This window comes from Rhineura floridana, chromosome 1 (genome assembly GCF_030035675.1).
Source record: "Rhineura floridana isolate rRhiFlo1 chromosome 1, rRhiFlo1.hap2, whole genome shotgun sequence".
Classification (NCBI taxonomy): domain Eukaryota; kingdom Metazoa; phylum Chordata; class Lepidosauria; order Squamata; family Rhineuridae; genus Rhineura; species Rhineura floridana.
This window is the reverse complement of record NC_084480.1, coordinates 130,678,296-130,693,619: the sequence shown is the minus strand read 5'-3', so window position 1 is coordinate 130,693,619 and position 15,324 is coordinate 130,678,296. Positions and strand designations below refer to the sequence as shown.

The 15,324-nt window shown below is 39.9% G+C and overlaps 1 protein-coding gene across 6 annotated transcripts in view; it reads left to right on the top strand.

The window, feature by feature from the left end:
• Positions 1 to 15,324, top strand: part of SHOC1 (shortage in chiasmata 1) — a 107,777-nt gene that overhangs the window by 15,576 nt on the left and 76,877 nt on the right. For 3 of the 6 annotated variants that reach the window (XM_061632209.1, XM_061632199.1, XM_061632165.1), the window contains exons 1-4: positions 9,494 to 9,860; positions 10,861 to 10,935; positions 12,200 to 12,329; positions 13,499 to 13,586. In XM_061632209.1, the coding sequence (XP_061488193.1) occupies positions 10,891 to 10,935; positions 12,200 to 12,329; positions 13,499 to 13,586 (263 nt within the window). In that variant the 5' untranslated portion in view covers positions 9,494 to 9,860; positions 10,861 to 10,890. Of the gene's footprint in view, positions 1 to 9,083; positions 9,170 to 9,493; positions 9,861 to 10,860; positions 10,936 to 12,199; positions 12,330 to 13,498; positions 13,587 to 15,324 lie in introns of those variants that run through there. The other 3 variants (XM_061632188.1, XM_061632178.1, XM_061632171.1) reach the window with 2 other exon arrangements.

Here is a 15,324-nt window from a genome sequence, read left to right as displayed (position 1 = left end):
AATAGCACATTCAGTGGAATGCCTGGGAAGAGGACAATTTAATCAGGAAGATAATGCAGAGGAAAATTTTACCCCTGCTCATCTACTAATGCCACAATCCTGATCTAATTCAGGGCATCCTGAGGTTGCTTTATTATACAGCCACACGAGTGGCTGTATACTATAGCCAGCGGGGATTTTTCACGTTCCACAATGTTAAATTGAAAATACCCCCCATGACATTCAAATGCTTCCCATAAGCTCATTTCAAAATACAACCTTACAAAACTTACAGTCCTGAACTCAGAAACGCTTGCTTAACAACCCTCTCAATTTTCATGGCGATACACAAAACAGTCAGAGAGAATAGAGAGTTCAAAGTCTATAAAGAGAGAGAAAAAAAACCCAGAGCCCTTTTGGACTTTTTTCTCTGAGAGTTCTCATAATTTGTGGAAATTCATTAAAAATCAGCCATGTTCACAGAGTACCTGTAATTGTAATACTGACCTTGCCCCATACTCTGATCTTCATCTTCTGCAGTTTAAAAGTTATAAAAAAAATGCCTGGCTGATTTTTAATTAATTTAAGAAATTTTGGCTTGAAGCCAATGATAAGGGCGGGCATGCTCAGTAAGAAACGAGTGTCAGTGTTCTCAAAGCCAGACTCACAGCTGCTTGGCTTGGCTAATCAGGGGGTCACACCCACACCAGACTTTGATTTCACGTGAGACAATCATGGCTTCCCTCAAAGAATGCTGGGATGTGTAGTTTGTCAAGGGTGCTGAGAGAAGACTCCTATTCCACTGAGAGAGCTCCAGTGGCCAGACAGGTTTAACAGTTAGCCACTCTGATTGAAGGTCTGTGAGGGGGATATGGCGTCTCCTAGCAACTCTCAGCACCCTTCACTAACTACACTTCCTTGGTTGCCAGGCCCGGCCTCCAGGAGGACTTCCGTATCTTTAAAAGTTGCGCAGGGGAAAGGGAGAATTCCACCTTGTGGTTTTTCCCATTACAGGGTAGCAAAAACACCTGCACTTGGCTGACATTCTCTTCTCCTAAAGATACAGGATCAGTCTCAGTCCCTGAACCTGGCAACCCTAGGGGGAGGCTACATGTGCCTGCTGTAGAATAAAAAGGTGGGGGAAACCCTGAAAAGCAATGATACTGTTCACAATATTTTCCTTTCAGAAAGGAAAGGGGCTTCCCTTCTGCCCAGTGCCCACCCACCCAATATCCTCCCCTCCCCCCTCCCTGCCCCTCCCCCAGGTCAGTGTTGGACTATGACCTGGGAAACCAGGGTTCAAATCCCCACACAGCCATGAAGCTCACTGAGTGACCTTGGGCCAGTCACTGCTTCTCAGCCTCAGAGGAAGGCAATAGTAAAACCATCTCTGAATACCTCTTACCATGAAAACCCTATTCACAGGGTCACCATAAGTCCGGTTGACTTGAAGGCAGTCCATTTCCATTTTCGAACATGATTGCACAGATATAAATCCCACTGAACTCAAAAAGTATGCAAATGACCAAACCCTCCCTCCCTCCCTTCTGCTATCCCCTCTGTCTTGCCCCTTCCCTCCCTCTTCCTTTGCTCCTCCCTCCCCCTCCCCTTCTTCCTCTTCCCCCTCCTCCCCCTCCCCCTCCCCCTCCCCTCCCTCCTGCCCATGGTCAGTTTTACCTATCTTAAGCATGATTGCACAGAAATAAATACCATTGAACTCTATAAGCATGCAAATGATCAAACCTGCCCTCCCCTCCCCCTTCTTTTGCCCCCCTCCAATATACTCCTTCCCCTTCCCCCTCCCCTCCCCCTCCTAATCATGATTGCATAGGAGTAAATCCAATTAAACTCAATAATCATGCAAATGATCAGACCTGCCTTTCCCCTCTTTCCCCTCTTTCCCCTTTCCTCTCCCTTCCTCCTCCCCTCCTCTCTTCCTTCTTCCTCCTCCCCTGCCCAGTTCAGCCCTCCGTCCCTCCCACCCTGGTCAGTTTTACCTATCCTAAGCATGACTGCACGGGAGTAAATTGCACTGAACTCAATAAACATGCAAATGATCACATCTGTTCTTCTCCCCTCCCCCTCCTGCCTGCTCCCATCTCAGTCCTCCTCTCTGTCTTTCCTCCCCTCCCTCCTCCTCCTCCTCCCTTCCCCATCCCCTGTGGTCAGTTTCACCTATCCTAAGCATGATTGTAGGGGAGTAAATCCCACTGAACTCAATAAGCATGCAAATGATCAATCAATTCTCAGCAAACTTGCACAGGATCCCATTTCTTACTTCCCAGATTAAAAAGCAGGGAAATTCACATGTTACCAAATTCTGCCAAACTACACAGCAAGTGGATTGGACTGTGAAAGACCAACCCAAATTGTGTTTACATTTTGACAACTTTGCAGGGCAGTACAATATCTCAGAGAGGAGGTCAGGTCTCTGCTCCCCTGGTGAATTCACTATAGCTGCCCAATTTCACTGCTTTTTAAAGTTTGATAGAAATATCTGTTGGCTATAGGTACATTCTTAAACAGCAAGGTTTTTTGCCTATTAGTGAATCTTTTAAAATTAACTGTGGGAGATCCAACATGGATCTCACATTGGCTGCATTTGGACATCATGGTAAACCAGCCTTCACCAATCTGGTGACCTCCAGTTGTTCTGAACTACAGCTCCCATCATCCCAAGCCAGTGCTGGCTGGGGCTGATGGGAGTTGTAGTCCAAAACAACTGAACGGCATCAGATTGGGGAAGTTTGTAATAAACCATTGTTTATCTTGGGCTTCCACACTCTCATCTGCTCCACTTTCACATCCCTGAAGAGACTGGAAGCTTTTGCTTTCATTTTTTACTAAATGCAGTTTATTGTTATGTCTGAGCCCTAAACTATGGTTAGTCTTAACTAATCTTAACTATGGTTTGTTGAAACAAGCCAGATTCATGACTCATGGATTGTGTGAGACTGTTTCAAACAATCCATAGTTGGATTTAGATCATATACAAGCTATGGTTAATAAAAAAATTGAAGCAAACGCTTCCAAACTCCTCCTCATACCTGCACTGGTGGGAGGAGACTGTGTAAACCAAGGTTCACACAGGCTCATTCCTTTCATGATGAATGTTTTATCAAGATATTCAACACACAGACATAGTCTCATCTAGCTGCATGATGAAGCATGTGTCTGTTGTGAAGATGGTAAGTGCAGTGCAGAAAATGGGGGCATTCTTAAAAGCATTCTGAATTTGATATTTCCATTTGCATTCAGTTTTGATGCCACATGAACCAGTGTTCCTTTGTTTTCAGCTGATTACCTATTAGAAACACTTTGGGGATAGGAAAGATGACAAAGCAAAGGCTTTTATAACTGGCTGCGGAAGAAGACATTTCACCCATTATGCCTAAAGGCTTAGCTTTTCATAGTTTGAGATTATGGGTTTTTAAGAAGATGCAGAACAGCAACAGAGCTGAGGGATATATGAGATACTTTAAAATAAAATAATTCGTAATGATATAGTTAACTAGAGAAGATAAATTGGAAGGGTGAGAGAATACAAGAACAGATGAGTTTGTTGCCTACTAGCTAACTACAAACTATGGGCTCCTCCAGACTTTTTTTTTATTGTGCATTCATGATATTAGGGTAGTCACACGCAATCCCATTTTCAATACTGTTTGTGCATGCAAACGTTTTGGAGCTCTCACACTGCTTCACTTCCAATCAGTGCTTATCCTGTAACTTCCTGCTGAAATTCCCTAACTTTTTACACCACAAATGTTCTGGTTTATTTTTGCCTTATTCTGGTTGTGATATCACCCCTCCGGACAGCAATAATATGGAAGCATTGCAGAACAAACTAAAGCAGAACAAACCCACCAATAATGCACTATTATTGTATCAAGAATATGTTGTGCAAAACAATACCAGTCCAGAGGCCCTAAATAACTCTGAATATATCTACATTTAATCATTCTAGTCCAGTATATTTTTTCTTTCACACTGCTTTTCTTCTCCTCCATCAACTGCTTCAACCCTAAAAATGGTTAACAGAGTAACATTTATTTGTTTATTATTACATTTATATCCAGAATTGGATTATCCAGTGGGGCAGAGCCACAGCAACAGTGTCCTGGCAGCCCATTGATGCATCAGCCCTAACCTTGCTGCTGCCGCCGCTGCTGCTACTGCTACTGCTGCTGCTGCTGCTGCCTTGCCCCTCCTAGGAAGCAGCAGTGAAGCGCTGCTGGGAACTTATTGCTACCACTCGGCCCCACCAGAGGAGTTGCTCCTGTTTATATCTCACGTTTCTCCCAGGAGCACAAGATGGTGTACATGTTTCTTTCCCTCCCCATCATTAAACCAGTATTAGCAGACATAATGAAATGCTTTATCTTCTTCCTTTTTCCACACTGCAAAAATATACTTTATGTAGATAAATAAATCATCTGTCTCAACCTCCAATCCCATAACAATATGTTTTGCAACTGCAGAGTTTGGCTGATCTTGAATGCCTTTATGAGATGGATGGGAAATAACTTTTTCAATTTAAAATTTTTTTAATCACATATATCTCTTCATCACAACAGCCAGGTCTGAGCAATGGGAGCAAGATGCTGGGAACATCTTTACATAGCAGGGAAAAACATCTTTGGGGGAAGAAAAAATAATGATGTAGCTCATTTAGAGTTGACTGCCGGCTGGTAATAGCTCTGACAATAGAAAATGCTTGAGACCATACTGCAGAGAGGTGAAAGAAAGAAGGGGTTAAATTATTTATTTATTATTTGTTTTATTATTTGTTTTATATCCTGCCCTTCCTCCCAGCAGGAGCCCAGGGTGGCGAACAAAAACACTAAAAACACTTTAAAACATCATAAAAACAACTTTAAAAACATTTTTTTTAAAAACTTTGAAGACATCTTAAAAAAAGGTTAAAAAACATATTGTTTTAATAAAAGGTTTAAAAAGCAATTCCAACACAGAAAATTATGGCAAAGTCATGCTAAAAATCTCTCCTTCAAATTTTTTTTTAAAAATCAGAGATCTGACTATTCTCTGGTCTTTGGTAGTCATCTCAGAAAAAAGTCATGCTAACAAACAGAAGAGAAAAACTGCAAACTCTTATTTTCCAACCCACAATACCTATGGTGACCTGTCCACTGATTCACATCTTTTGTATGTATCTCATTATGTGTGGTGTAGTGGTTAAGGTGCTGGACTACGGGCTGGGAGACCAGGGTTCGAATCCCCACGCTGGGTGACCTTGGGCCAGTCACTGCCTCTCAGCCTCAGAGGAAGGCAATGGCAAAACCCCTCTGAATACGACTTATCATGAAAACCCTATTCATAGGGTCGCCATAAATTGGAATTGACTTGAAAGCAGTCAATTTCCATTTTTCATTACATTTTTATCCTGTGCTTCCACCAAGGAGCTCAGCAGTGTACATGGTTCTCCTTCACGACAATCCTATGAGACAGGTCACAACAACCCTATGAGGTAGGTCAGGCTGAGAGATGGCAATTGGCCCAAGGCCACCCAGTAAGTTCATGGCTGAGAAGGGAAGTGAACCTGGGGCATCCCAGTCCAACTCTGACACTACCCATTGCAGCATGCCACATGCATAAGGGTAGCCGCGTGCACATCTGCATCCTGTGTCTCAACCATAGATTTCAAGGTAACTCATGACTAGGGTTGCCAGGTTCAGGGCCTGAGACTGATCCTGTATCTTTAAGAGAAGATAAAGTCAGCCAAGTGCAGATGTTCTTGCACCTCAGAAGAGATCAGTGCAAAATTTACTTTATCCCTAAGATATTACATTAGATGAAGAAAGCATATGCAGAGTGGGAGAGCAGGATCCTGCCTTCCCTCTGTTCCTACTCAATTTCTTTAAGGTGCAGGGGGAAGGGAGAATCCCACTTTGTGGTTTTCCCCATTACAGGGTTGCAAGAACACCTGCACTTGGCTGACTTTCTCTTCTCCTAAAGATACAGGATCAGTCTCAGGCCATGAACCTGGCAACCCTACTCCTAATTGTAAACTTAGGCTGTAATCCAATACATGTCTACTCAGAAGTAAACTCCATTGGGTTTAATGGAACGTACTCCCAGGTAAGTGTGCATTGGATTGCAGTCTTAGTACCTAATGTGAGAAATTGAATAGGAACAGAGGGAAGGCAGGATCCTGCTCTCCCACTCTGCATATGCTTTCTTCATCTAATGTAATATCTTAGGGATAAAGTAAATTTTGCACTGATCTCTTCACTCAGTAAAATCTGAGAGAATAATTTCCTCCCAAAAGTGCAGATTATGGGTATTATCCAGGCAAAGTTAAATCGCCTGAAAAACTCAAACTGCAACCTACACTAATATGTAAGTTATGTTTGAACCCAGTAAATTTATCTCTCAGTAAACGGACATTGGATCACTGTGGTTCCATACAAGAATACCCATTCTACGCATAAATTTCCATTGAAAGAGTGGGAAAATGTTTAAATCTGTCTACAGGTAGCAGCACGCTCACTGTTCTGCTGGTTCCTTGCATCTCCATCTCTCAAACGGGGACACACAATGCTAGTCAAACCTCGCCTCCTTTTACTGCAAAACCTGGTGGGAGCAGTTTGAATGGATTTTTTAAAAATTCACCTTCAAGGAGATTTTGCAACTTATCAGCAGATCAACCCATTCCCCCTTCCAGGCGTGGCTAATGGAAATGCTTTGATCTGGCGACTAGTATGTTTACAGTCTATGAGTAGGAAAGTTATGAAAACTTGTAAAGCATGTAACTAATCTGCACAAAGATTTTTGATAAAATTACACTTTCAGATAGATTAACCAGTCAGCTAAAGAATCTGTTCTGAGTGGTGGCTTCGTTTCTCCATTCTCTTCCTGTTTCCATGTAAAGAAGAAATGGATTAATCAAACACAAAATTTATGTATAGTTTTCTTAGCTTCTTTTTCTATACAGGTCACAGACTGTGGTTGTAGGGAAATTGTTGTAAGCCTGAGGGCAGGGAGTGTCTTAGTACTGAGATTATAAACTGTTCTGTGAGACTTTTTGGCTGAAGATTGGGATAAAACATTTTAAATGGAGAAATGTCTTTTATCTAGATAGAAAATAGACACATTTTACTTGTCCTTGATGTCATTAACAAGTCACAGGTTAAAACTTTAGAACTAGAGTCTGTATGAGTGGTGAAAACAGAAATGGGTCTCAGGTTGGGATGTGCTAGAATTCCTCCCAATTCAAATTTGGTACCAAATTTTCCATTAATTCACTTATTCTCTGTTGTTATGGATTTTTTTTGTGTAACTATTTTCCAATGCTATTTTTGAAAACGGGTTTTTTAAATAAACCAGCTTCTGAAATATCATTATTAAGAATGATCATTTTATTGATACTTTCATTTATTGATATTTCCTTCAAAATATCAATACTTCCTTTATAATCATTGATATTTCCTTTAAAATTATTGTTATTAATATAAATATTTTTGGAAGGAAAAAACAGATGGGTAAAAACAGCAGATAGCAAACAAAGAAGGAACTCGAATTGATACCAGCCGGTTAGGTAAATGGAATGCTTTCAAAGCAGCAATTGGCCAAAGGATTCCATCCCTAGTCTCAGGCTTGTTTGCCTCCTCCCCTGCTCTCTCTTTTTACAGTAGTAAATACCCAAATGTGGAGATCCCATATTTATTTAAACATAGCATCATCCTGACCTTATGAACCAAGCCTGTTGCCAAAAAGGTTTACTGTGGTTTGCCTGACCCCTTCTTCAAACAATACAACCACAAAGTGAGACATGATACCTCTATCTATTTAGGCAAAAGCAGCTGGAAGCTTATTAGCTAGTTAGGAATCTTCCAGTATCTAATTCCTCTACATATTATTAGGCAAATTAAGTGTCCAGTCCACTTAATTATGAAAACAAGGCCAGATTTGGGCACTGAAGTCCAAGTGCCTGTGTTTGGATGCTCAGGGAAGAAATGCACAGCTTGACCTTGATTCTGATCTTCAAGATGCAGAGTTGTTATTCACATCCACGTGGTACATTTTAAAGTGCATGGCTTCACCCAAACAATCCTGGGGACTGTAGTTTGTTAAGGGTGTTGGGAATTATAGCTCTGTGAGAGTAAACTACAGCTTCCAGGATTCTTTGAGGGAAGTCAGGTGTTTTAAATGTATTCTGTGGACAAGTGTGTCTTTTGAACCAGTGCTTAGGGCGTGTTCAGATGGCTGTTTATTGTGGGATGAGTACTCCTTATGTATGCAGTTCTTTTATAGCATCCACATAATGTTATTAGCATGAAAATGCCAGCCTGTGCACCCCCCAATTTAATCCAGATTTTTCCTTTCCAAGGAAAATCCTCTGAGTTAAAAAACTTGCTGCCAATGACCCATCTGCGATATTTAAAAGACCTACTTCGATTTATATTAAGCCCCTATCTGGAAGCAGATCTGAAGTATTTCTTCCAGCAGCACCTGGAGATCCTTGCCCTCCCCACTCTCCTTCTTCCCAATGAATGGTACTTTCCTGTTTGTTTCCCAGCATCTTATATGACCCTTAATTCAAGCAAGCAAAGTCGGAGAAGTGATTGTCTGAACGCCCCTAATGTTAAATGTCGAAGTTGGGCAGCTCAGCAGTAATCCTGGATACCAGAACAGGGGGCTCTCTCAAGCACAAAATTTATATTTTTAAGTCTAGGGAACGCTGGAGGATACGTAAGAATAAGTTTTCTCCCTCTGAGGAGGAACACAGGAAGAAGGCAAGCCACCAACATTATAGCTGCAGGGAAGTTTTTCCTCAGAAAGCATTTTGGGGCCACGCTGTGCGTACAAGAACAGGATATATTAAGCTGCCTTGAAGCGGCAAACTGTAAACTTGTGTTGTGTCCTGAGAATTTTCTCGTTTTTAAAAAAGAAAATTATTTCTTCCCCTTCTATAAAGAAAAAAATCCGTACGCTTAGGGAAATTTCCTTCACGTTTTAACATTCAGTTGTTTGGACTCTAGTGTAGTTTGCTACGAATAAGCTTGCTGCTTAATTAACCCACAGTCAACCCTGAAATGGCTCTTGTTTCCAAGTCCCGCCCCCAAGCCTCCTTCCTTCTTGCCTCATGAGTGAGGCTTCAGAAGAAGCAGGAGCCCCCTATCGGTCTTTTGCTTAGTTAGCTTAAAAGAGGCCACTCATCCTCAGGAAGGTATGTAATGCTATAAATGTCCTTGGAAAAAAATGTGCTCTGCTATTTCTCCTTATAAAGCAGGACAAGATTCATTTCCCCTCTCTCCGGGTTCCTGAAATAGAGGAGTTTCCTCCACCTGACAGGAAAAGGGAGAGTGTTTTGTCATAGGGAGAAAAGGGGAAAGCACTGTTCCTGTTGCTGTGCTGCTTCCTGCCCAAGAAGAGAAAGGAAGGCTGCAGAGGCGACAAGTACAGAAAGGGCAACTGCAGATACAGTCAAGGCGTTCCTTGAAGGAGAAATGTGCTTAAGCCATGTTCATAAGAGCATGAGTGGATAGGAGCAATGCGCTAATTCCTTCAATTTTTTTTAGATTTTAACTTTTTATTGACCAAAACAGCAAAAGATAAATGTTAATACGCATACATTAAGAAATATATCAACATTTGCTTGTACAGTCTTTTTCATCCTTACAATATGCCTCAAACGATAAAGCAAACATAAATTAAATAATTATGCAAATGCACACACTTTATGTTTCTGTGAGCCTTTGTGTGAATTTTACAGGAATAGAACATGCTTTGCCCCAACAAAGCATGTCAATTTTGCCTGACTTCTTCCGAGTCAGGATGTCTCTGTCTACCTCTTTAGGAGTCAAAACTAGTCTGTGACATCCCTACAAGATCTCAATGACAGTGATGTGAGGGAGAAGGTAACACAGCATTGTTGTTATTATCAATGCCCAAGCAAACCATAAATAAGTAGGGCATGTGCTTCTGAATAATTATTTCAGAAATCTTTAACTGATTTTTAAATGTTGTAACTGATTTTAATAGTGTATATTCATACTCTTGTAAGCCACCCTTGGACCGTATGATGAAGGGATGGTAAGAATCCAGTAAATAATAGTACAGTAATAATAATTTAAAGGCTCAATCAGATGAGATGTGGGAGATCCACATATTCTGATCTCAAAATATTTTCATCTTTACCTAAAAGCAACTGTGGAGGCATTTGATCAAATCTCATGAACATTAATCAGAGGAGCGCTGCTAGGAGGGGGTTTAATCCTCTCCCAATTTCCCTGGCTAAATTGCCTTCCCTTAAAGCTGCTGTTTTCCACTGCAAAGCAATAGCAGTCATGGGGTGACAGATAGATTGGAGAAAGCAGACCTTTTGCATTCTTGTGTGCAAATGTAGATGGTGTGTTGGTTTACTTTTATTTTTTCTCTCTCAGATAGTATTCCACTATAACAATGTTGTGTCAATTAAAGTTGCATAGGATGCATCTATACCTTATATACATTCTAAAGACATGTACTTCAAATTTCTGCTCATAATAATGTTTCATTTTGGATCAGAAGTATGCAATTGCATGTTGGTGTATAATCAAACTAAACTGAGAGCCCCCCTCCCCAAAATGTATTTTGCACAAGGGCCCACAACCATTGCTGTGATTACTACTGGTTACTATGGTTGTCATACAAGTAACTCAGGCTGCAGTCCTATACACATACCTACCTAGGAGTTTGTCTCACAGACTGAACTCAATGGGGCTTATTTTTGAGTAGGCATGTATACTTTGACCTGTCGATCCCTCTCCGCCTGTCTCAATTTTATACTCAAAGGGTCTTAAAGGTTGGAAGAACTGAAGAGTAATGCTGGCCTTCTAGTTAGGTGTTTTTTATTGAATTCCTTTATTTTTATTTCAGATACCTAAACATCACAAAACAGGAAAAATCATGTTTTCAGCCTTGAAGTACCATGCAGTAGACTACTTACATGAGGTACAATGTCAAAGCTCTACATTTCTTGTTCTCTCTGAAGTGTGAAAGTTATATTTAAAAATATGGATGACTTTTTAAGTCACAACAAGCAAGTCATTAGATTCTATTTCAATTCACTCTGATTATTTTGACAGTACAGTAATTTTTTAAAAAAAATTCTTAATATCATATGGCATATTATATCCCATTATCCCATTATAAAATCATACAATCATCTGAAAAACCAACATTTTGGGCAGTTTATTGAATATCTAAAATTGTTTTTAACTAGAGTCTTCTTTGTCCATAGAAAAACATACATCTTTTCATTCTTTCTTTTTGCAAAAGGAATGCCTTTTTTGTGGTATGACATGCTATAATCTATTTGACTCTAACGTGTGCATAGTGGTGTTGATTTTCTTCAAAAGGCAACTACTTGGCATAATTGAGTTAATTCATGGGCAGTATCTTATTTGTTTATTTGAAAACTTTAAACCTGTTCTTACTTGTTTTGTTTTTGTATTTTATTATTTTACACCATTAGTTTTTTTGTAATTTTAGCAAGTATTTGAAATCAATAAATAATCTAATCAAGGTTAAAAAATCTCTATAAAATTCAGTAGGGTGGTTTAACATGTACTCAGATCTCTTCCACTGAAATAATGAAATTTTACTTTGGCTTTAGCCAAAGTAAAATTTAGGAGTTGGATGTGAGTTTGTGCATATGATAAAGTAATGTTAGAGAACATAAGAAAAGCCTGTTGGATCAGGCCAGTGGCCCATCTAGTCCAGCTTCCTGTACTCATAGCTGCCAACCAGATGCCTATGGGAAGCCCAAAACTAGGACCTGAGTGCAAGAGCGCTCTCCCTTCCTGCAGTTTCCTGCCTCCTCCGAGAGTGAATTCTGTAGTTTAACTATGTGCTGTCTGTCCTGTTCTTGTGTTATATAAGAGGGAGAAAAACTTTTCTCTATCTACTTTCTTCATGCAGTGCATAATTTTATACACTCCTGTCACCTCTTACTTGCCTTTTCTCTAAACTAAAACGCCCCAAATGCTGCAACCTTTCCTTGTAAAATATGCATGTGTATAGCATGTAATTATGTACTTTGGAAAAGGGACATAGAAAAACTCCTAATGAGATTGTTTAACAATTTCAATTGACAGGCCTGGCCCAGGCTAGCTAAACACATCTATACAACTATTTGGGGAGCAATGAACTACTTAACATGCGCGAGGTTGGAACAATTGCACTCATAATGATGTGGTATATTTTTCTTGTGCAGAAAATGGCTAAACAGAGATTTTCCTTTGAATGGTTATCAATTCACATCCCTTCCTGTTTATACCAGGATAAAAATTATTACCATGATGGAGTCTTTGATTATGATAAATATAGGAGGCCCTGGACAAGAGGTATGTTGTATCTGGCTTTCATATTTAAATTATATTTTAAAAAATTAAACTATAAACTCTGGGTGAAAGAGAAATGTAAATGTACTACCTTCAAGTTGATTCCAACTTATGGCGACCCTATGAATAGGGTTTTCATGAGGCTGAGAGGCAGTGACTGGCCCAACGTCACCCAGTGTGCTTCATGGCTGTGTGGGGAATTGAACCCTGGTCTCCCAGGTCATAGTCCAACACCTTAACCACTACACCAGAAGGGTCATGAAAAGTTGGCCAAGTTATAAAATGTCTGTGGACAACTGTCTTGCATTAAGCATCCTCTTGACAGATCACAATAATGCAATACAATCGGATAATTACAATAATTGTTGAAGATTCATGTATCATGCACATAATAGCTATCATATCTTGTATTGTACTTGTGGCAGGAAAGCCTATAACAGTGATTGACTGAGTTCATCTAATGGCACAGAATGTTATTTGCAACCATTCCAGTTCCTCAAATAATGTTTACAATCCAATTCCTATCTGTGCAGAGAAAGTCTTACGATATCAGTATGTCTGTGAGTAAATCTTGCACTGGCATTAGGGACGGGTAGGTTTGTGGGCAAACTGAGGACTGGGGATTGTTCCAGGGACTAAAGAGCCCAAGGGAGAACCTGATACAGTGTGAAGAAAAAGGCAGATGAGGCAAGATCAATATGCTGGAGAGGGACTATATGCTGGGAACATATAGAATTACTAGGAGGCTGGCCACAAGCTTCAAGTCTATACATTATAATATACTGGTTGATTTTGTGGCATTGGTGATGCCCCTGGTATTAACTGGATGAGCAGTGCTAATTTCACAGGAAGATAGACAAGCAGTCCTGATTGCCATTGGTGAAGCTGCTTCTTTATCACTTTCCCCCCAGGCCCTTGGGCCTGCTTATCAATCTTCCCGCTTTATCCCTTTTTGGGATTTGAGCAGTTCACTCAGTGGTATCCAAAGCATCACAACTTGAACAACTGTCTGTTGAAGCTGCATCATTTATATCTCAGCCTGGGGATTACTTTGACCATCCTTAATACAGTTTTGGCTTTCATTTATTAGGATTTCTTTTTAAAGGAAGGAATTGTTTTCACACTGTTTCTTCTGAACTATCTTTGTTTTGCTTTCTTGTTTTCTGCTGTAGTTTCACTTGATGCCAATCAAATTGTCATGAATTTTTCTGTGCTTGATCATTGGAGGAAATGTCTCTATATAGAAGATTTCTTGGAGAAGTGAGTACTCTGCATTTATGATTAAGTAGTTCTTGGTGACGTCTAAAGTGCCTGGGTTCAGGTAAATGTGTTATGAATGGAATATATGGCCTCAGTGGCGTACCTAGCATATTTGACACCCAGAGTGGATCATTTTTAACACCCCCCTCCTCTATACAACAAAATTATTTTCAGTAATAATCATGAAATGAAACAAATAATAATAATGGCCAGAAAAGAAATGCAGACAGTGAAAATTTGAGCTAAAACATGAACTAAAATTAAACTAACTATTACTGGTCGTATGGAAAATCAGAGTAAAGCTAAAGAACAACAAAGCAATCATAATGCCAAAATACAATTTAAATAACATCCCAGAAGCATATGAAGATCAAATAAGGAACAGGTCTGAGGCTTTAAACTTAGTTGACAGAGATCCAGAAGAACTATGGAGTGAAGTCAGAGACATTATCAGGGAAGAATGCAAGAAGACAATACCTCCAGTTAAAAAGAGAGAAAGACCTCAATGGATGACTGAAGAAACTCTTCAAATGGTTAAAGAGAGAAGGAAAGCAAAAGCAAAAGGAGATAGAAACACGGTCAGAATCCTAAATACAACAATACAGCAACTAGTACATAGGGACAAAGAGAACTATTACAATAGTTATTGTCTAGAAATAGAAGAGGATAACAAAAAGGGAAGAACAAGAGCCCTATTCCAAAAGATTAGAGAAATGAAAGGGAAATGTAAACCAAGAGGAGGGATGTTGAATAATCAACAGGGGAACACACTGACTGACCGAGATGAAATAAAAGGAAGATGGAAACAATACACTGAAGAACTCTATAAAAGAGATGCCAAGATGACCGATTCATTCATGGAGGAACCGTATGATGAACCACCAGAAATTTTAGAATGCAAGGTGAAAGCTGCTCTTAAAATACTTGGAAGAAACAAATCACCAGGAACAGATGGGAGACCAATAGAGTTGCTACAAGCTACTGAGACTGAATATTTGTTGACAAATTTTGACAAAAATCTCTTAAGAAATATGGAAAACTAAACAACGTCCCACAGACTGGAAGCATTCAATATACATCTCAATTCCAAAGAAAGGGGATCCCAGGGAACGCAGTAATTATCGAACTATTGCTTTAATATCTCATGCAAGTAATGCTCAATTCTACAACAAAGGCTCTTACCATATATGAAGTGAGAAATGCCAGATATCCAAGCTGGATTTAGAAAGGGAAGAGGCAAACATATCGCAAACATATGTTGGATAATGGAACGGACCAAGGAATTTCAGAAGAAAATCACCCTGTGCTTTATAGATTACAGCAAAGCCTTTGACTGTGTAGATCATGAAAAACTATGGAATGCTTTAAAAGAAATGGGGGTGCCACAGCATCTGATTGTCCTGATGCGCAACCTATACTCTGGACAAGAGGCTACTGTAAGGACAGAATATGGAGAAACCGATTAGTTCCCCATCGGAAAGGGTGTGAGACAGGTGTATTTTATCACCCTATTTGTTTAATCTGTACGCAGAACATATCATACAGAAAGCAGGATTGGGCCAAGATGAAGGAGGTGTGAAAACTGGAGGGAGAAATATCAATAATTTAAGATATGCAGACGATACCATACTACTAGCAGAAACCAGTAATGATTTGAAACGAATGCTGATGAAAGTTAGAGGAAAGCACAAAAGCAGAACTACAGCTGAACATCAAGACAACTAAAGTAGTAACAGAA